Below are 22,278 nucleotides of genomic sequence, written 5' to 3' on the forward strand. Positions count from 1 at the left end.
ACAAACCATATGTTGATGACATGTGTCGGATTGCGTTTTATTTTTGGACTTTTTTTTGCTTTTTTTGGAATGGTAGAAGTGCATTTTCCCGTATGTAAAAAGTACTCTGGACTTCGTCTGTGTTGGTGTTAGCTGGCGTTCGTGCTCTGCCTTTTTGCAGTGTTTTTTTTTGTTAAAATTGACTGGAAAGCGCTCCAAAGGGGTGCCGTGCGTATGTCGGCGAGTGCCGGCACGGACGGGGTCCATACTTGTAAGTTTAACTAACTTGTTTACAAATAACGACAAACTTGACATTGGCTAATCTTTGTAAAGCCAGACGAAAGAGAAAAAAAAAGTACTCTGTGGCATTTACTTAAGGTCCATTTACACAATGCCATAGGTGGAAGTGACGGGCCTGACCGCGAAATTCAAATTAAATTTGGTTTTTCGCAATTTGTAAACTAATACGACAACGTAGGCTTATGGTATTTTAATTGCGACAATGGCAGTATCATCCTCACAGGTTTATATAAAAATCTTTACTTACTATCGCTGTTTAATTAAAGTATACTTATCCCATATTTGCATTCAATAATCGCATTCCATTTTTCAGTTATCATCAGTCATTACTCACATAAATAAACAAATACATACTTGTATTAAAATAATTACATTCAAATATTGCTCTTTAAATGTGAAAATGGCGTTTATATGGACCTTTATTCGCATAAGAGGAAGCGAGCACGATTAGTAAACAAGAGGGAGCGAGCGCGATAAGTGAATTTTTATCAGGCATGATTTTCGTCAAGCATGGATGATTTAATTAATTTAAAAATTGAAATATAATAAAGTACACAAAACTATTTTAATTACTTTAATTCACATACTTATTTACTTACATAAAATTATTAGGTACGCTTAAAATAATCACGTATTATTATTATAGTTAGTATCTAGTTATTTTACATTATTTTACACTAAAATTATGATATTTACATCAATCACTTTCATTCACGATATTACCAACAAATGACATTTTTTTTAAATTAACTATTCAATATTATTTTTAAACACACTATAATCTGGTATTCTCTATACTTTTATTCGCTTTTTGTATGGAGAAAGTAGACATGATACTGATCAAGAGCGATATGAGAGCCAGGAAGGTGCAGGTGCCGCCGACGTGGTAAGGGTATTTGCTGGTCTGCAAGTGACACTGTTTTCCTTCGAAGTCAAACCATCGGCAGGTAGCCACTGAAAAAAAAAACATATTTTTTAATCCTAATGGCATATGCCTATGGTTAGCTAAGACGAACCTGTGCCTTGAAAGCGTGATATCCACATTATTAAGCAAAACACGAGAAAACCTGAATGGTAAAAAGTAATTAGTTACATGTTACTATTAACAACTAAGGATTATTAGTCTTTGCTAAGGATTTTGAAGCTACAACCCTTTTCCAATCATTCCAGAACTTTTACGAAAACTCTGAATCCATACTATACATGTAACTGAACAGCGCCATCTGTTGTCAAGTAGATTAAAGAACTAAAGTGAGTAGCTTATTTTTTAAAGCTAAGTACATAGTTTGACGTAGTGGTTCATCTAAACGTCAATAGAGGACGCTGTTTAAAATACTAACGACAACGGTTTTAACAAAAGTTAAAAGAAAACATATTGTGGATCTTTTTTAAAAAAAATCTAAAACGCGTTAAAAAGTACGGAGCCCGTAAAAAAAGTACTTATTTGATAGAAATCTCACCGTTAATGCCTATAAATAGCATGTACCCGCACACGAAAGTCATGAGAGTGACCATGGACCATGTCATCCCCATCACCACAGACCGGTCCCGTGGGTCCACCGTCCGCAGCAGAAGAACTCCTTGGGCATGCAAGGTTAGCACTGAAAAATATAATATACAGAATCAGTTTTTACCCGACTGCGGCAAAGGCAAAAGGAAGGGTTATGATTTTAGCAGTCAGATACTACAGTCAAGGGCTAACTCGTATCTGACTAAAAAAAATTGTTGGTCCGCCCCTCGAATACCCCCATGTTGTAATCTAGTGGGAATAATTCTCAGGCATGCTGCAGCATGGGTTAGCCCACAGCGTTTTTGTTTACCATAAAAGCAAATTATATTCAATTGCACGCTGACCATAGACGTTTAAGTTTACTTGACGCCGCTTCCAGTCCTGCAGTGATGGTAAACTTGATCACATATGCCAGTGGGCAGCTGAATTTTCTTAGTAAAAAAAATAATAATAAAGAGCCTTTACTGCAGAGTTAAGTAGGCACTATACAAGTTTTTCTTAATTAATTGATTAGATAGGTAAGTACTTAAAATTATTACAATTTAAAAAAAAGTGCATACTATAAGGTTATAATAAAATATCCTCAACTCATAAGAACTGACTTTATTTCATAGCTATACAATGCATGATAAACTTTAACTTTAATTCTAAACTACTAACTTCTTGAAAACTTAAGAATAAATTCCAATCTTTTCTGTTTCGAATCAATAAATAATCAACCGCTTTTCTTGCCCCCATCTCCCCAATTGTCTTTATTTTTTTTTTAAATTCAACTCTAGGCAAAGGCAATATCGCTAACAGTTATAAGTTTGTATTTCATACTCTGCGTGTCCATCGGCCTCCTATGTCGAGAGGCCTATGTCGAATTTTCTTAGTTCATACTTACGTGTAAAAACGACAATGACGAGCAGCATCATGCTGTGAAGTCGGTAGGCCTGCGTGCAGGACACGTCGCTGCACGCTCCCACCACGGCGCGGCCACTCTCCGAGCACGTGCAGTTTGTGTATGACCTGAATAGAATAGATTTTTATTCAAATAAACTTTTACAAGTGCTTTTGAATCGTCAAAATAATTTACCACTGAGAGGAAAGTGATTCAGACCTGGTAAAAACTCATTACTTTTTGGAGTTTCATACCTCAAAAGGAAAAAGGAACTTTTATAGGATCACTTCGTTGTCTGTCTGTCTGTCTGTCGTGTCTATCAAGAAATCTATAGGGTTCTTCCCATTGAGCTGAAATAACCATAGCCCACCTAATGCCGTGGACGAACTCCTGTCCCCCGCAGCCCGCCTGGCACGGCGACACGTAGGTGACCATGTCGTCCACCACGCACACCGGCTCAAACTCGCGCATGCGGGGCTCACACCTGCAATAACACAACAAAATTATCCATACCTACTAATTTTATTGCGAAAGTGTATCTGTCTCTCTGTCTGTCTGCTAGCTTTTCACAGCCTAGCAGTTGAACCGATTTTGATGAGGTACAGAGTTAACTTACACCCCGGGAAAGGACATGGCTACTATTTATCTTGGAAAATCAAAGAGTTCCCACGGGGTTCTTAAAGTCTTATCCGTTCAACCGATTTACATGAAATCGGACGAAGTCGCGGGTACCATCTAGTAATGAAATAAATAAAGACTAATATACTTAGAAGAGACGAGACGAGAACATGGTTTTGGTGTTTTTGCTTGTGCTCAGTTTGAAGGTTTTATGTGGTTTACAGTCGAGAGGAACATCTTCAGGGACTCCCTTCTGCAGTTAAAACGAGACGTTTTTATATCAGCGGTCTCGTTTTAACAGTGTCTTAAGTCTAGCAAAGTCAAAGTGCACTCTATAGATTTAAGCCTTAGTCTGAAGCTGCCGCAGTCGACAAATGCGAGCAAGAACGTCCTTCAGAGTTGAGACTCCAGACTGACACCGAAAATTTTCGGTGAGAATTATCGAGTCATTATTCTACACTAAACTGAAACTGGCTTGAGAATAAGTGCCGGCTTGAGTAGATAGGCAAAGTTACATACCCACAAGAGAGGCTGCATTCAGGATTGCCATAGCTATCGTTGCTTAATCCGGAAACATAACCTGAAAATCAATTTAATGATAAAAAAAACCGGCCAAATGCGAGTCAGCTCTCGCGCACCGAGGGTTCCGTACTCGGGTATGTTTTCCGACATTTTGCACGATAAATCAAAAATTATTATGCATAAAAATAAATAAAATCTGTTTTAGAATATTATACAGGTAAAGCTCTATCATATGATACCCCACTTGGTATAGTTGTCTTACTTTGAAAATTGAAACACAATTTTTTTCTGTGATGTAACCACAAATTCACGGTTTTCGGATTTATTCTTTTACTTGTGCTATAAGGCCTACCTACCTACCAAATTTCATGATTCTAGGTCAACGGGAAGTAGTCTATAGGTTTTCTTGACAGACACGACGGACGGACAGACAAACAGACAGACAGACAACAAAGACGTGATCTTATAAGGGTTCCGTTTTTCCTTTTAAGGTACGGAACCCTAAAAATATCAACATACCATGATCGCAGCGAACTGCAAGGGTCAAGAGAACGTAAAAGATGATCACGAAGATTGTCGACCGGATGATCTGTTTCATGACGGCTGCGCTGCGGAACTCCGTCGAAATCGGCTTAGCATACAGATTGCCGGCAAACTGGAACCACAAAGAATATCATTATTGCTCTTTAGACAGTAAAAAACAAGTGCGAGTCAGACTCGCACACTGAAGGTTCCGTACTCCAAAAGCTATATTACACTGATCGCGAGTAATTTACGCTCATCCGTTGAGGAGTTCCATCATCAGCTATTTTCGATCTTCACCAAAAAATGGGACCACTCGGGAACTATACCCCCGAAAATCATAATATACATAAATTAATATTTACCCCCACAACAAACATTAGAAAGATGTACTGGAATAACTCTGCAACGTTGACTGTCCCATTCCTTTCGGGAACCAAGTTGAATTTCACCTGAAAAAGAAAAGAATACGAATTACAAATCGTAATTCGTATACAATCGAAATCAATTTTGCGATAAAAGTTAATTTTCCTAGATTTTCTTAAAAATCCTAACCAAAGTCATGCATTTGATAAACTGTTCATACCATCACCACCATCAAGCGAGTAAAAAACTGCCCAAAAGTCAGACTCGAGGATTCCGTATGGTTTCTTCACGAGATTGTACCGGAACGCTAAAGGTGCCCACTCGGCTCAGGGAATCGAACTGAACTGCAGCTAAACTGCGCGTCGCGTCAGCGCCCCGCACGATATAGAAAAATATCGTGCGGGGCGCGCCGCGCGGCAGTGACGTACGCGCGTCGCGGCTGGAGAGAATATCGTGCGGGGCGCTGACGCGACGCGCAGTTCAGTTCAAGTGCGTGGGCACCTTTAATCACTTGGCGACGCGGCTTTTGAATTTACATAGCCAATGTCACATAACTTACATTAGCATTAGTAGCATTCGTGATAAAACACCAAGTATTTTGTTTCATAAAAATCATATGTTACAGGATATCAATATGTAGTGCCTACCTTAACAACAAGGACCTCGTTGTGCATGTAGCTAAACAGCGCCGCCGACATCAGCCCCATGGCGAACATTTGCGACGTCGCCAGGGGGTTGGAGCACACGCGACTGATGCTTGTAAAGAAATCTGCAACCAAAGAGGATAAGACATTCATAAAAACATGCAGTAAGTTATCACTTAAAGAATCGTTTTTACAGTGAAGAAAAACATTGTGAGGAAACCTGCGTGCTTGAGAGCTTTCCATAATGTCTTTAAAGTCTGCCAATCTGCAATGGACCAACGTGTCAACCATAACCTGAACTTGAAGACCCGTTCTTAGTGGTGGGCTGAAGATGAAAAACAGAAAAGCAGTTAGTTATTATGTAAGTAAGTACTTTCTTTATTTTTTTTTTCTTGTCTGGCTTTACACTGATTAGCCAATGTCAAGTTTGTAGTTATTTACAAGTTAGGGAAACTATATGTATGTATAAGTATGGACTCCGTCTGTGCCGGCGCCCGCCGACATACACGCGGCGCCCCTTTAGAGCGGTTCCCAGTCAGTTCCACCATCAATTAACACCAAAGTAAGTACTTCATTGTGCTTTGCGGAATTTTGTCTCAGATTATGCTATGATGAGAAACTTTTATACATCTATGTTTTTCAGGTAACCCAATCTTCAGCACTCCCTTGATGATGGATGTAGTTTTGGGGCAGAAAAAATAACCAGTATTGAAATGTGTCTAGTAACAACGACGACATTGGTCATGAAGAGAAACTACTCCTTACCCCTATGCTCATCAGGTAACGCAGTCTTCTGCACTCCCTTCACCTTGGGCGCAGTTTTGGGCAGGAGCAGAAACAGCTGCACCAGGTTGGGCGTGAAGCCGACCATCATGAACACAGTTTGTATCGTCATATTGTTGTCCACGTCGTTGGTCAGGAGCCTGTGGCCCAGAATCATCGGTATAACTCTGGCCAGCAGGACTAGTGCTGTGGATGACAGTAAAATGATTACTTTTATGACAATTAATCAGGCATTTAAAAAAATTCAAATACTATCCTGGTAAATAGCTGAAGGAGAACATCGTGGCTCAAGAATTTACGCCAATGGTAAGGGAAGAGTGTACCCGATCTCTTTTCCGCGCAGCAGCGTCCAACGTGCAGATAACCCTAATGGTTGCCTACCTCCGGTAGGAGACGGCACTTCAAGAAGAAGAAGATCTTGGTTGTCGGTATTAAATTGTTAGGAAGCAATATACTAACATTTCAAACTGCTCACCGTTCGGTTTAAAAACTTAACTGGGTGTAATCTTCCTTGTAGACCCTACTAAGAATAAACCAGAACTCTCAACCGAGAGAAGCTGATACTGGTCAGGTAACTTATGCTAAACATAGGTAGAAAAATCCTATGGGAACTGTTTGATTATCCTGGATAAAAAGTTGCCTATATCAATTTCCGGGGTGCAAGTAGCGTAGCTTACGGCGAATTTCCTGTAAATCGGTTAAATGGATGGGTCTTCAAGGATCCCGTGGGAACTCTCTGCTTTTCCAGATTGAAAAGTAGCCTATGTCCTTTCCCGGGATGTAAGCTAACTCTGAACCAAATGTCATTAAAATTAGCTAAACTATTGGGCCGTGAAAAGCTAGCAGACAAACAGAAAGACACACTTTCGCATTAATAGGTATGGACTGATTTGATCAACTTTTATGGTAATTATTGCTCCGGGTAGGGTTGAAAAAGATTTTTGAACAATATCTATTAATTGCTGTTGAAGTTACCATAATGCACGCTAGTTCTCTCAGGCGCGAATTCGTCGCAGTAAGCGATGCCGTGGCTCCACCACGCGACGCGAGTCAGCACGAAGGTGATACAGCTAAGGATGATGATGATCAGCCTCGCGACGGTTGTCGCTGGAACACCATGGAACGCGGTGTCGTTCGTTCCGTTGCAAAACTCTGGAAACCAGAAGAACCGTGAATTTCTGATGGTGATTTACATAAATGAGAGGATAATACAGGGTGTAACCCACAACGCTAGCAAAAACGAAGACAGGTGATAGTACTGATGATTACTGATAAGATACTACAAAAAAAACGCAAAAAACAATTAAAAAACCTGTATTTTTAAAAGTTCACAATTAAACATCTGACTGACGCTAGAGGTCAACGAACGTTGCGTAAGTAGGCCACTTGGAGTCAATGCCACATCGTAGGTGGGGTATTGACTCGAATTTTGCTCGCTATTTTTTTTAAATTAATTATTTAATTAGAACGGACCTTTTAAGTCCAATTACACTAATTTGCTTTACATTGCGGGTTTGAAAAATACTAAATCACTAAAACTACAAAATATTGCAATTTATTTATTAAAGTTATTGGCATTGAAATGTGTATAGGTAGTGTAATAATAACGCTAAATTTCCCACCCTGTATTTTATTGTGATACATTGTCTCCCGCTGGACCAATGACTTGAAGAAGGTGGCGGGGAGCGGGTGGATGAGGAAGGCGGAGGACCGTGTTTGGTGTCGCGCTCTTGGAAAGGCCTATGTCCAGCTGTGGACGCATACAGGCTGATGGATGGATGGATGGACATCTCACCTGATTCTTCTCTGTTGCCATGGCCAGGCAAAAAGTACCACGAAAGAAAGATCACAAGTGTGACAGTGGTGTAGCCAATCAGAAGCGAGCGCCGGTTCTTGAAGCCCCACCAGGATACGAATGGTGCCACCAAAACTTCAAACAAAGCTACGACTAATATGGTTACATCTGAAATATTAAAATAATGTTAAGACATACATATCACAATATGTTTTTTTTTTAATTCACTATAGGTAAGCGCTTGACCACAATCACACCTGATGGAAAGTGATGATGTGGTCTAAGATGGGACGCGTTTACCTAGAAGGTGCCTATTCACTCTTGTTTTAAAGATACCCGGATTGTAATTGGTAGGAAACACTGATCGCGGAAGAGTATTCCAAACCTTACTAATAACTATACACTACGGAATAGGGAAATACGGAGTTTCAAATTTTAACTTCAAAGAGAGAGAGTGGCAGGAGAAAGCGAAAAGCAGATCTCTGCTCAAAGGATCACTGCGATCAATTCTTTTTGTGTTTTGAGGTCCAAACTCCAAGCAATCACAGTTTATAGTGAACGCGTAGGAGTCCGCTCAACGACATCTCGGACTCCCAAGTCCTTTTCTCTAACCTCGCATTTGGCAAGGGTTTGACAAAGATGCAATCATGATTTTTTGATGCTGCTCGCATTGCCTACTGATAAGTAGGATTAGGTGCACAAGCCGGTGCACTTTCTACTCTATCCCCTCAGTCTCGCAGTCCAATGAGTCGGCAATCCGACACGACCGGAGAGAAATCAGACGCAGAGCCAAGTTTTACAAGCTTTTCGACGCACGATGTATAAAATCACTAATCTATTACTTGTCATAAAAACCTTATTACTTTTTTGGTCCGATTCGGACTTGAATTCAAGATTGTATGGTCCGCAGCCGCATAAACCAGTCCCTAGACCAACGAAGCAGTTCAAATCTACTTACCAATGGTATAAGCAGGAAGGTCCCCAGCCCTGGTATCCTGCTGCAAAAGCTTATAAGCGCATATTTCACCCAGGGTGGTCCCAATCATCACACCCATCACAATGCCTCTGAACCTTGCGACGTTGAAGCTCTTCGGGTTGATCCATGACTTCACACGCTCCAGCACTGTAAAAACACAATATTATAGTAAATAAATCAACGCAAATAAGTGAAATAACGACTCTGCCCCTGACTGCCATAACGACAGATACGAAAAAGGCGGTGAGAGAAAACTGATGACAATTTATGAAATAAAGAACCAATTTTGCGTTAATTGTTTTTTTTTACCTTAATTTACCGGGGATGCGATCTGCTTTAATTTTATTAAGGAGGTAATAGGAACATTTACTTGCAATGTGCAGGGTCTCGCACTTTTGCAAAATCTGTCAGGAGACACATCACTCTCTCCTCCACCATAAAAGAGTAACAGGTAGGTACCTACTTAAGGTAAGTTTGAGAACATTCACCTTTTTGGAAGTTTAACACATTTATACATTTGATACATTAAGCCATGGATTTAGCAAGTAGTAATTCTTATTTCATCTAGGTAACTAGTACTGCTTAACTTTGCATTCAGCAGAGCATTTAGTACATAGGTAAAGGTGTTCGTGAACCTTCGTGAATATAGAACCAGAAGCAGGCTAAGGACAGTTTCTTAAAAATTTATAAAATTCTATAAGGTCACACGAACCTTTTGCACATATTGTTGAACCTCCAACCAGCAACGACATTTTTGGAATATCGCAATCTCATGTAAATAAAAATTACTGTTGCATTCTTAGGTACGTATTGACGATGAATAGGTTTTGTTTATATATCTAAAACAGAACAAAATTACATACTTACTTATTTTATTCAAGAGCCATAAAGGGGTTTAGAAGAAGGTAGGAATTGAATTTCGAATGTTTTTAGTACGGTAAACACGGCTTCATTTGTGATTGGTTGGCCACTCAAAATGGTTAACGCCCACTGTGTTTTTTGTCTCTGTCATTTGTTAACGTAAGAGAGAGAGAGCCATATATTAACTTCTCTCCGTGGATAGTATAGTGACTACGGAATCCTTTTGAACTTATACGTGATCTTATTCGCACTTGACCACTTTTTGAGATAAGCGCTATCAAATAGACAGACGAAAGATGTCGCAAGCTGCATTTATAAGTAAGTACGTAAGTAGGTAGATAGTGTTGAAGATAAGTAGATATTTAAAAAATCGGTCAAGTGCGAGTTAGACCTCGTTCTTTTAGGATTCCGTACATAACTATTAATGATATGATCATAATATTTTGGGTGTATAATATAACATTTCTTTTCCGAGCTAGAACATCGCAATAACTCGTGAAAAAAACACAAAAAAAATCATTTGTTTAACAAACTATTTTTTAAATCGTTGTTTTCAGTATTTTTAATTTACCTAAATACAGTAGGTATATGATATAGTAAGTATATGGTGCATAATATAGACGATTTAAATATACATAATATATGGAGCAAGGGGGGAGAATTTTCCATATCCTCCTTTTTCATGTATAGGAGCCCTGCTGAAAAATTATCAAATTGAATTTCTAATTCAATATTTGGTTTAAGGTCAACGTTCTATACCAAATAACAAACAGCTGTATAACTCATTTAGTCTACGAACTAGACACAGATAGAAAGACAGACAGACGGACAAACAGACAGATGGACAGACAGGCAGCAGGGTGACATTAATAGGGCTCCGTATTTTACTCATTGGTTACGGAACCCTAAGAAGCTAGGCACGTAACAGTTTGAAAATCTTTTATCATTTTAACCAAAACAATTCACACTCAAAACTTACATAATATTAAATGTCTTTGCACTGAACTTGATAGTGAAATAATTTTATACTTATGTCAAAACTATACCTTTGATATCATGTTACGTTTATTTTTTCTTTGTTGTTTATAATTTTTCTTGTTAATAACTGCTGCTTTTTTTACAATAATGTATCAATACTCCTATAACTTTTGTAAATTATGTAATTTTTTGGTAATAATTTGTGTATTAATAAGTTTGTAATTACATGTAATATGGTGTTTCTTTGTACTTAATGACTGTTTTTCGCCAAAATAAATATCAAAAAAAATTTAGCGTTCCGTTTCAAAATGATAAACTCCTTCGACCTATCCCTTACTTCCATGTTCCGCGAATCTGTAAACATGCTTAGGTACCTACTACATATTTCAATAACTAACTATCTATTTGAAATTTGGAATATGTAGTTTTAAATAATGATAAATTAGGTAGCTCTAGTAACTGTGATCAAACGGAGTAGGCAATGGGTAAGCATCATAGACCGTATGAAGGAGTTTCATTAACTCGTAAATAAATATCTACGTATTTTTTAGTGTACCGTACCCAAAGAGCAAAAAAGAAAGGAAGGATTAGTGTCACTCTGCCGTCTGTCTATGTATCTGTCCGTCTGTCTGTCCGCGTGTCGCAGGTCGATGGCTCGTAGACGAAATGAGTTACAAGAAATTTTGGTATTTGGTGTAGAACGTTGACCCAAAACCAATTAGGTAATGTTGAATCAAAAATTAAATTAAATTAATCAGGGGGGCTCCCATCGTTACATGAAAAAGATGCCAAAAAAGAAAAAAAAATCTTACCCTAGCATGTGGGGTATCATTGTTTAGAGCCCATTGAGAGAGTACGAATATATTTTTTATTTATGTTTTATCTTCAAAAATAAAGTTTTAGACCATTTTTGTGATGGGGTCTATCTCAAAAATTAAACTAGTTAGGAATATGAAATTTCGGTATATTATGCACCATAAATATTGTATTTACACAACAAATACTAAAAATAACGATTTATAAAATAGTTCGTAAGCTGTGACCAACCGAACATTTTTTGGGTTTATCTTTCACGGTTTTCTGCGATGTTCTAGCTCGGAAAAAAAATATTTCATACACCCAAAATGTGATGTTCATAATTATGTACGGAACCATAAAAGAGCGAGGCCTGACTCGCACTTGACCAGTTTTTTTTAATTTTCAAGTTTTTAAGGTTCCGTACCCGAAGGGTGACAACGGGACCCTTTTACTAAGCCTCCGCTGTCCGTCCGTCTGTCAGCGGGCTGTATCTTCTGACCCGTAATAGGTAGAGAGTTAAAAAGAGGTTTCTGGACCGATTTACAATTTTTTTTGATTAAAAGTAGAAGTTTCCGTGGTGGTTCCATAAAAATTATTGGATCCAACACCTTAATCCTTAATCCTGCAGGGTTGCTGCCCGCCTAAGTTATTAAGATTCAGGAAGTGCTCATGGTGAATTAATATTTTAGGTATCAAGCAACGGCTTCATGCTTGGACTCCACGTTCCAACTCCTCAAACCTGATGATGCAGGGTACATGACTTCTAAACCATAGAGATTCAGGAACTGTTCCTGGTGAAATAATACTGTAAATGCCGAGCATAGATTTCTTTATTGAGTCCCAACTCTTCAATCCTGATGCTGCAAGGTATTGAACTCCTAATCTTTGTGGATTTGGAAAGTGTTGCTATAATTAATATTTTAGATACCTACTACACACAATGACTATTTACACTAAAAAGCTTAAAAATAAAATAAAAATATTAAAAGAAACCGACTTCCAAAACCACTATAAAGTCGGGTGAGCATAATAAAAGAAGCTACATAGATATCAAAGTGTGAAGTTCAAAATATTTTTTTTACTTTGTAGTGGTTTTGGAAGTCGGTTTTTAAATATAATTTTTAAAATGGAATACCTACTCTTTGATTTTCTGGGAAAAAGTAGCCTATGTCGCTCTCCAGGTCTTTAAATATTATGTCCGATACCTCGTTGTGGCATGATTGAAGAACAAATCAACAAACAAACACTTTTGCACACAAGTTATTGTTATTTTAAAACACTCACAATTTTATCTTCACTTTTATTTATTTAAAATTTTTAAAAAGTAGGTAGTAAAGTAATTGTTTTTAATTTTTGTAAGTAAATAAAATCAGAACCGTATTTTACTAACCGATTTCTTTTTGTTAAAAATTAAAGAATCTCATTTGGTGTAGTTAGAGCCAACAAAGAAGTTTTATTTAATTTTATAAATACTTATTTAAATATTTATTTAGAACTTTATTTATTTTTAAGAATACAGAGTGTACGAACTCACGCATGCGCCTAATGAGTCAGTTTTAACAAAACAATCCAGGTAAGTAATTTATTATTTTATTATATTATCGTATTTATTGATATCCCTAGTACCTACTAATATAATTTATAACAAGATAGTGGCAATGTTGAGAGTTTGCATTTTACATTTTGAACTTCTAATCTTTTCCTATATATCTGTTCTATCTCTTCTCTATCTACAATCTGAATAAGTAGGTACCTATTTTACGCGACAGGTCGAGAATCGAGGTTTTACCTATTACCATTCCCGATTGCCATTTTGCGTACTATAGGCATATATATGAGAATTAAGCATCAGGATTGAGGAGTTGGAATCCAAATTTTTTACGAAACAATGTCGCAAAGTTCCATCGATTAAAAAAAAATTACGCAAATCGGATCAGAAATCTCGGAGATTTCGATGTACATAGGTAGAAAAACACAACTCCCTTTCTGAAAGTCGGTTAAAAAAGTAGCATATTTTACATTATTATAGTTACACCCTGGTCAATACTCTACTTGTCTGTGAAAATCACGTCAAAATCGGTTCAGCCGTTCCAAAGATTAACCCGTTTAAACACTCATACAGACAAAAATTTTAAAAATGTGTGATTCAGTTATGGTACCGTTCAAATAGCCATAATATGAGCTAGGTAAGTCTTTCGAAATTACAGACAGACACTTCAATTTTATTTATTAGTAAGTAGGTATAGAGTATAGATGATTAATGTTCATGTGTCCTAATCCCACATAGCGGCGATAGCCTAGTGGTTAAAAGTTAAGACATCGGCTTCTTATTCGATAGGACGGGGGTTCGATACCGGGCGCGTACCTTTAAGTTTTCAGAGTTATATGTGCGTTTTAAACAATTAAATATCACAGTCTTTTAAGATGATGAACCTACGAGTAACTATGTTAAGAAGCCTACCACAGTTTTATGATCTATGTCGTAAAATTGTGAGCTTACAAAACTAGGTAAGTAATTAAACTTCCGTGCTAAGAGTATCTCAGCCAGGGACATGCAAAAATAAAAACCGGCCAAGTGCGGGTCACACTCGCGCACCGAGGATTCCGTACTCGGGTGTATTTTCTGACATTATGCTCGATAAATCAAAAACTATTACGCATAAAAATAAATAAAAATCTGTTTTATACAATGTGCCATAAGCCCATATTGAAATCCCACTTGGTATAGTTATCTAACTTCGAAAATTGAAAATACTAATCATTGTTTCATGAACACATTTTAATTTTTTTCTGTGATTCACGATTTCCCGATTTTTCCTTTGCTTGTGGTATAGGACTTTGGCTTGATTTTGACATTTACTTACACGAGCCAAGCCCCAGGCAAAGAACATAGCAAGAACTAAGTACTTAACCAGGTCCTTAGGTCTGACTTTGTTTGTCATAGCTAGGACGTACTAGATAAGTAGGTAAATGATAATAATCATCAAATCATCGTAGGTACTTAGCCTACCAGATGAAAATCTTGAGACTGCAAAAATAAACTACTTAGGTGGAAGATGTTCATTCATTAGGCTCTACGCAAACGTTAGACACTCGCTATCGAGGATCTACAAAATTTTGAGTTTTTTACAAAATATTTTAGAGAGCTTTTACAAAATATTGGTCCAACCTGTATCGGTGCGACATCAACAGCTTTACTTAGATTAGTTAAGTATTACCCCCGATCCAAAAAGATGGGTGTTATAAGTTTGAAGTGTGTATCTCTATCTGTGTATCTGTCTGTGGCATCGTAGCTCCTTAACGAATGAACCGATTTTAATTTAGGTTTTTTTGTTTGAAAGGTGGCTTGATCGAGAGTGTTCTTAGCTATAATCGAAGAAAATCGGTCCAGCCGTTTGAAAGTTATCAACTCTTTTCTAGTTTTCTTATATATTTTTTTGTGTCGGGGGTTTTCTAAATTTTGAGTTATCAAAATTTTTAGCTCTATTTTTTATGTATTTTTATTTTTATTGCAAAAATAAGTATTATATAGCTAAATAGTAGATAGATAGATAGAACACTTTAAGTAGTATAGTATTGTAGGAGAGAAGAGAGTACTTCCCAGCGTAAAACTGTGGTAGGTACCTACTAGCGAGAGAATACAACCAAAAACATTTTTTTTAAATTCTTAATACTGTCCATTTTGTCTAACGGGGATTGAAGCCATGTATAGCCAAGGGTGCTGCAGCCCAAAAATTCCTTACAAAGATCCACCCATGATTTGAGCCTCAATAGCTCAACGGTTGAGGAGCGGACTTTATTCCGAAAGGCAGGCGGATCAAACCCTAACCGTTGCACTATTGTCGTACCTACTCCTATCACAAGCTTAACTCCATAGTTGGAGGGGAAAGGGGAACATTAGTCATGATTTAGCATGGCTAATACTTATTCTTTAAAAAAAAATAGTAGCTTGTATCCGACACAAGACACAAAAGCGTCTACGTTTGCGCAATGCCTTACGTGGCCTTACTCATCATGATAAAAGGCCTAGAATTAAGTAGATAGGTATGATGGTATGTATGACTAGCACTTGATGAGTAACTTGTCTGCCAATCCATCTTGGCCAGTGTGATGGACTATGCTATGACCTTCATTCTGAGCCTGGGCCCGTGCTCAGTAGTGGGCCGGTAATGGTTTGATCATGATGGTGATCATTAAACGTAAAATTTGGCGTTAGATAGGAGGCCGACATCGTTTTACACTTCACGAATTGTTAGGCCTCCGTACCTCATAAGGAAAAACAGAACCCCTATAAGATCACTTTGTTGTCTGTTTCTCTGTCTGTCAGTCCGTTTATCGTGTCTGTCAAGATAGGGTGCTTCCCGTTGACCTAGAATCATGTTTGGCAGTTAGGAAAAAATCGGAAAACCGTGAATTTGTGGTTACATTGTGTGGTTTGTGGTGGAAAAAATTAAAATGTGTTCATGAACAAAATAATTAGAATTTTCTACTTTGAAAGTAAGATAACTATCCCAAGTGGGGTATCATATTATGAAAGAGCTTTCTTTATCTGTACATTCTAAAACAGATTTTTATAAATTTTTATGCCTAATAGTTTTTGATTTATTGTCACAAACATCGGAAAAAATACCCGAGTACGGAACCCTCGATGCGCGAGTTTGACTCGCACTTGGCCAGTTTTTTTCGCATTGTACTTATACTAGTACCTACGTACCTAGATTGAATTGAACTCAGGGTTGTTTGATTGTTACCTACTTGTTATTATAAGTGTTATTTGATATACTTATATTAATATTAAGTAGGTTTTTTTTAAAATAAGAATATTAGCCATGTTAAATGACTAATATTCCCCGTTCCTCTCCAACTAAGCGTCAGGCTTGTGCTAGGAGTAGGTACGACAATAGTGCAACGGGCGGAGTTTGAACCGTCGACCTTTCGGTTTTCAGTCCACTCCTTTACCGGTTGAGCTATTGAGGCTAATATTAAGTAGGTATATTGTATTTGATTAGGTATTTTACGGGTAGTCAGTAGGCATAGGCATTCAAGGCCACTTATTCGTACAACTTATCGTTATCATTTGTAAATCTCAATTTCTCGACTCTGTATGATGCATCCGTCAGATTATGTGTTCCGCACAAAATAAGATAATCTTGTATTACCTACCTACCTAGTAGGTATGTAGATAGGTACCTATATTATATTATAGTCATATTTAATGTCTCAAAATATTATATACTTACTTGCCTATATTTTTCGGGCTGGGAACGCCCCGCACACCCGCATTAACAGGGCTCTCTCCGTCACTTACTCCATACAATCGTAGTTCTAATTTCATAAGTCCATGAAATTTTTTTGGAAAAAAAAAATTGCAACTACGTTTGTATGAAGCAAGTGACGGAGAGACCCCTCTTAAAGAATGGTTGGTGATAGCTGGGAATTTCGATTATCTTAACTTGGATAATAAATGTCAAACCAGTACTAATAAAAATTTGCAAGTTAAGAGGGCTCTCTCCGTCACTCGTTTCATACAATCGTAGTTCCAATTTCATTTGAATATTAAGCAACCAAAGTCAATGAAATTTTGCAGACATATTCTAGAAACTAATATCTGTCTGTGGTTTTCCAGATTTCTGTTAAAATATTCGGTTTCAAAGTTACGCGGTCTTAATAATTTTCATACAAATCTTTGAAACCTGTAATTTTAAAACTACATATTGTTAGAAAAATCTAAAACACCACAGACACAGATATTAGTTTCTAGAATATGTCTGCAAAATTTCATGTACTTTGGTTGCTTAATATTCAAATGAAATTGGAACTACGATTGTATGAAACGAGTGACGGAGAGAGCCCTGTTAATGACGGACAACTACTTGGCTCTCATTCTAAGAGGAGACCACTGCTCATTAGTGAGCCGGTTATGGGTTAAATCATGATGATGATGGTGATAGACTATACCTATACCTACCAGAACGCTAGCAAAAACGAAGACAGGTGATAGTATTCACGATTACTGATAAGGTACCACAAAATAAAAACGCGATTTCTTTTAAATCCTGTACTTTTAAAAGTTCACAATAAATTGCAAATAAAACATCTGACCGACGCTAGAGGTTAACGAATGTTACGTAAATAGGCCACTCGGGGTCAATGCTGCGTCGTCGGTGGGACATTGACCTGAGTTTTGCACGCTATACATTGCGGGTTTGAAAAATACCGAATCACTAAACCTACAAAATGAGGCAAATGGTAATTAACATTGGATTGCGTTTAGGTGGTAGTTAATAATAATCCTAAGTTTTTGGTAGCGTTCTGGTTACACCTAGTTAGTAGGTATAATATAGTAAATAGGTTTGGAGATCATCTGTGTCTTATCTATGTAGGAAGGTAGGGGAGACTTGCTTACCGTTATGTTGTTGACAATATTAGGTATAGTACGCGACATGTTGAGATGGCAATCGGGTTATGAGGCGGGGGGACGCCCCGCACACCCGCACGTCACCCGCGTGCTATCCCGCACGTGTGAGGCGTCCTTATCTCGGTTGCCATTTCAACCTGTCGCGTACTATACCTATAGGTGTCCATTAATCACTATAATTTAACACACGATACCTACTTTTGTAAAACCTAACTAGACTACTAGACTAGGACTAGACAATAACTAAAACGAATTTGCTCACCAAATCCTATTTACATACTGACCAAATTCTGTTATCGATTCTACTATTATTGCCACGGTATAGATCCTATGTAGATACTATATGTGTATGCCATACTGTCATAACTATGCAAATGTTTAAAATACACACCTACTAATGCTATACATACACGATCAAGTTTACCGGTCAAGTCTGCAGCAGAGTGTAATTTACTAACAAGTAAGTTAGGCCTTTTACATATTAGTACTATTGAGTATTGTTCTACTCCGAAAATTGGCACATTTTTACCGACCAATCTTCTATACTTCTCAAGCTACTCGACATTGGCGAAGTGCATTCTGCTTGTCTGGCACGACAAAAAGCCACCAAATAAGAGAAGAAGATAATGCGGCATCGGGTAGGTAAACTTGACTGTGTATGGGTATCAGTGTGGATAATTGATGGCAGAATGAACTAGAATGAGAGTTTTTATCCTGAATCTATACCTATATGCCAAATATTAGGTATTTGAGTACTAGGGGTAATAAAAGACACAGTTCACGATCTAAAAGTATTAAAATACTAGCTGATGCCAGCGACTTCGTTCGCGTGGGTTTAGGTTATTAGAAATCCCGTGGGAACTCCCTAATTTTCCGAGATAAAAAGTAGCTTATGTGATAATCCAGGATATTATCTATCTCCATTCCAAATTTCAGCCAAATCTGTTTAGTAGTTTTTGCGTGAAGGAGTAACAAACATACACACACGTACAAACTAAGTTATAATATTAGTGTGATTGTCACGTTACCAAGACGGCCCATGTGACATAACTAGTTCGTTTCATAGCCTAACATCATAGAGTAAATTAATCTTGGCCTACATTTTAACACATGCCACCATTTTAGGTGAAGCCTCGAGGTTTTTACAAGTTTTACAACTACTGTCGTGAACTGTGCTTGATGGTGTATGGCTATCAGATGACCGGACGCGCCGCTTCAAGCCCGATGAAAACTTGACGGTAAACTTGATCGTGTAATGGCCAGCCGTCTATTTGAGCACGATAACAGTTTATATGCCAACTTAGTTAGCGGAAAAACCTGTTTAAGGATGTCATTAATACTGTCTGGCCACCATGTAAATAAAAAAAAATTAAGAAGTAAATAATCTTGTACGGAACCCTTCGTGGTCGAGTCCATTTTAAAATTTTATTATTTGTTGTCATTGTGACAATAGAAATACACATTCTGTGATTTCACCTCTCTGCCTATTACGGTTCAAGAGATACAGCCTGCTGACAGACAAACCGAAGGACGGACGGACGGACAGCGGAGGCTTAAAATTGGAATTCCGTTGGCACCTGACGCCCCGCACGACACCAGCGTTATCCCGCACCGGGTTAGCGCGGGAGCTGTGCGAGTGTGCGGGGCGTCCCCACTCGGTTGCCATCTCGACCTGTCGCGTACTCTACCTACATAAATTATTTATTATCAGTTCACCAAGTGAGGTAGGTACCCTTCCAGGATTAATAAGTCTAGAGGGCATACCTATTATTAAAAGGATTTTGACTCCTAATTTTATGACACTAAGTAAATCTTTCTTTGATAGTGAGTAGTGAGTACCTACTAGGTACAATACGAATCGTAGTAGTATATTTATCGGTAAGTAGGTATTATAATTTTTTTTATTATATTTCGATTGATTTAGATCCTGGATTTATAATGTAGGTATAGTACGCGACAGATCGAGATGGCAATTGGGGTATAAGGCGGGGGGACGCCCCGCACACCCGCACGTCACCCGCGCCATCCAGCACCGGGTTAACGCGGGGGCTGTGTGGGTATGCGAGGTGTCCCAACCCCGATTGCCATCTTGACCTGTCGCGCCTATTTTTTTATTATGTCTCCACAAAAACATCGGATTTAAGTTTATTCCTTTATACTGTCTCCTAATATATAAATATTACTAGCTGTGCCCGCGACTTCGTTCGCGTGGAATAGTGACTTTTCAGGCAGCGTGTACGTTAAAAATGTTCGCCGTGATTCTTTAAATTGACATAACTTTTTTATTTATGAACCGATTGACATGAAATAAACACTGAATGTTAAGTGAAGCTTACTACAATATATTAGTGAAAACCGTATCTAAATCGAATAAGCCGTTTCTGATATTAGCGTGCACAAACACACAGACAAACAGACAAAAAAAAATTAATTACAATTTCGGGTTCGGCATCAATATAATAACAACCCCTGCTACTTTTTTTTATATATTTCCATTGTACAGACACCACTTTTCTACAATTTTATTATATGTATAGATATATCTACCTAACTACTTAAATGTAGGTATGTTTCTTTGTTGGTTTCAAGGAAAATCAATTATCTACTTACATATTATTTATTTTTCATTTATAATTTGTTCTTTCTTCGAGTCTCGATAACATGAATAATATATTCAAATCACAAGTTAAACATAGCCAAATAGGGTTCCGCCAAAAAAAATATGAACAATTAGGGATCCATAGCCAAATAAAATTGGGAACCTCTGAACTAGTGTACCTACTCAATAAAAAGACGGATATTACACATCAAATAACATCATTTATTCATAATAATTCATTATACATCTACACATCAAGTAAATATGATTAACATTTGTGTAATAAAGTATCGCTTAGCAGTAAAAAAATACCAAATATACAGTATAATATAATAGAATTACATGTAGATTGGTGAACTAGCAAAATGTCCCATCTCAAATTGACGCTTTGACTTTATTCTATGTCTGCGGTAATCACAATGACACAGTTCAAGACAGGTATCCATACTGCAGTGGCGTGCACAGGATTTGAAGTCAGTACGTTTAGTATAAGATTTTATTTCTCGCTAGTATTCGAGAGATGAAACAAAATGACGTCAAAGTGAAATGGACCTAAAGTTTCTTGATTTAGAGTAAAAAATTCAGTACCATTGATTTTAATTTCGCAATGTTTCCGCTTGGAACTTTAGCTGTAAATATATGTACAAACTTGAACATTAAAACAATCCCCATAAGGGCTATTTTACTTTAACGCTAAAGTGTATCGACTCTCAAAATACAACGTTGGAGAGAAGCAAAGTAAAATCTTATACTAAGCGAGTACGCATTCAATAGGAACTTATTGAGTAGTAAGTCACAATGAAAATGGGCATTCAACTATTACAATTAGGGTAAGCAGTGCTTTTACGCCTCTATGATTTGAACGCCACTGCTATACTCTATCCGCGGACAGAAGGTACAGGAATCTCTGTTACGTAATCCCATACAGATGACAGAGACAAAAAACTCAGTGGGCGTTAACCATTTTGAGTCACCAACCAATCGCAAACTTGTTTTCAAAAACATTCGAAATTCAATTCGAAATTATAGTTTCGCTTGTGATAGAGAGGGCCATATACTAACTTCTTTCCGTGGATAGTGTACCTATAGATAAAAAATTCGTTTTCCGAAGCCGAGAATAATTTGAGGCTGAGATCTATAGAGAGCACTTGACTTTGCTCAGACTTAACACACTGTTAAAACGAGACAGCGTTATACCGCTGGCATAAATGTGTCTCGTTTTAACGGAAACTTAAGTCTAAACAAAGTCAAAGTAGGTATATATTTCAACTTTATAGTTTCACCCTACCCTATAGATTTCAACCTTAGAGTTATGTGGTTAGGACGCTAAACCAAGCAATAGTGCGTTAATCTCAACTATTTCTTATTTGTTTGTATAGAATTCATAGGCAAGTGTTTAAAAGTTGGTCGGGTTTTTCAACAATAAAGTTAACTTACCTTGACTGATTTAAATATTTTTATTATAAACTACTTTTAAATATATTTATATTGTTTTTCAGTATTCACATCAATAATAATACTTTTATTTGTAGACACTAGACACCAATAACATTAAATGCTTAACTAATGACGCTGTATAAAATCTAGATTAGTCTGAACCCAAAAAAGTGGTCTGTGTACATCGCATAATCTAAAATATGTATAAAAGTGGTGGTGTATAAAAGCACTCTGATACCATAGCATTTTCAGCTGCAGACTCTACAATGCAAAGTACGGTATTTGCCTA

General features: G+C 37.5%; 1 protein-coding gene and 1 long non-coding RNA gene across 3 annotated transcripts; one reads left to right on the forward strand and one right to left on the reverse strand.

Moving 5' to 3' along the window:
* Positions 1-930: 930 nt before the first annotated feature.
* LOC123877021 (solute carrier organic anion transporter family member 4C1-like) lies at positions 931-16,562 on the reverse strand. Of its 2 annotated transcripts, XM_045923511.1 has the most exons (14): positions 16,544-16,562; positions 9,611-9,704; positions 8,881-9,045; positions 7,923-8,090; positions 7,103-7,279; positions 6,110-6,313; positions 5,348-5,469; positions 4,700-4,786; positions 4,332-4,467; positions 3,810-3,870; positions 3,043-3,156; positions 2,676-2,800; positions 1,740-1,880; positions 931-1,233 (listed from the first exon to the last, which is right to left on the reverse strand). In XM_045923511.1, the coding sequence occupies exons 2-14, from the start codon at positions 9,648-9,650 to the stop codon at positions 1,055-1,057; spliced, it is 1,719 nt and encodes a 572-aa protein (XP_045779467.1). In that variant the 5' UTR covers positions 9,651-9,704; positions 16,544-16,562; the 3' UTR covers positions 931-1,054. The 2 variants fall into 2 exon arrangements, with proteins under 2 accessions (XP_045779467.1, XP_045779466.1); XM_045923510.1 differs by lacking the exon at positions 16,544-16,562 and having other exon boundaries at positions 9,611-9,722.
* On the forward strand, positions 13,709-22,272 carry LOC123877052. The gene is made up of 2 exons (XR_006798480.1): positions 13,709-13,775; positions 21,046-22,272. It is a non-coding gene; the product is annotated as an uncharacterized LOC123877052 (long non-coding RNA).
* Positions 22,273-22,278: the final 6 nt, after the last annotated feature.

Source organism: Maniola jurtina, chromosome 22 (assembly GCF_905333055.1).
Source record: "Maniola jurtina chromosome 22, ilManJurt1.1, whole genome shotgun sequence".
NCBI classification, from domain to species: Eukaryota; Metazoa; Arthropoda; class Insecta; order Lepidoptera; family Nymphalidae; genus Maniola; species Maniola jurtina.

What these genes read in the sequence shown, in the direction of transcription:
- LOC123877021 (XM_045923511.1), bottom strand. Translation starts at nt 9,650, where the DNA reads ATGTCGTTGCTGGTTGGAGGTTCAACAATATGTGCAAAAG. An exon ending in ACGAGGTCCTTGTTGTTAAG is followed by an intron (nt 4,787 to 5,347) that starts GTAGGCACTACA and finishes TTTCTTTTTCAG; the next exon opens with GTGAAATTCAACTTGGTTCC. An exon ending in TTCTAATGTTTGTTGTGGGG is followed by an intron (nt 4,468 to 4,699) that starts GTAAATATTAAT and finishes TTGTGGTTCCAG; the next exon opens with TTTGCCGGCAATCTGTATGC.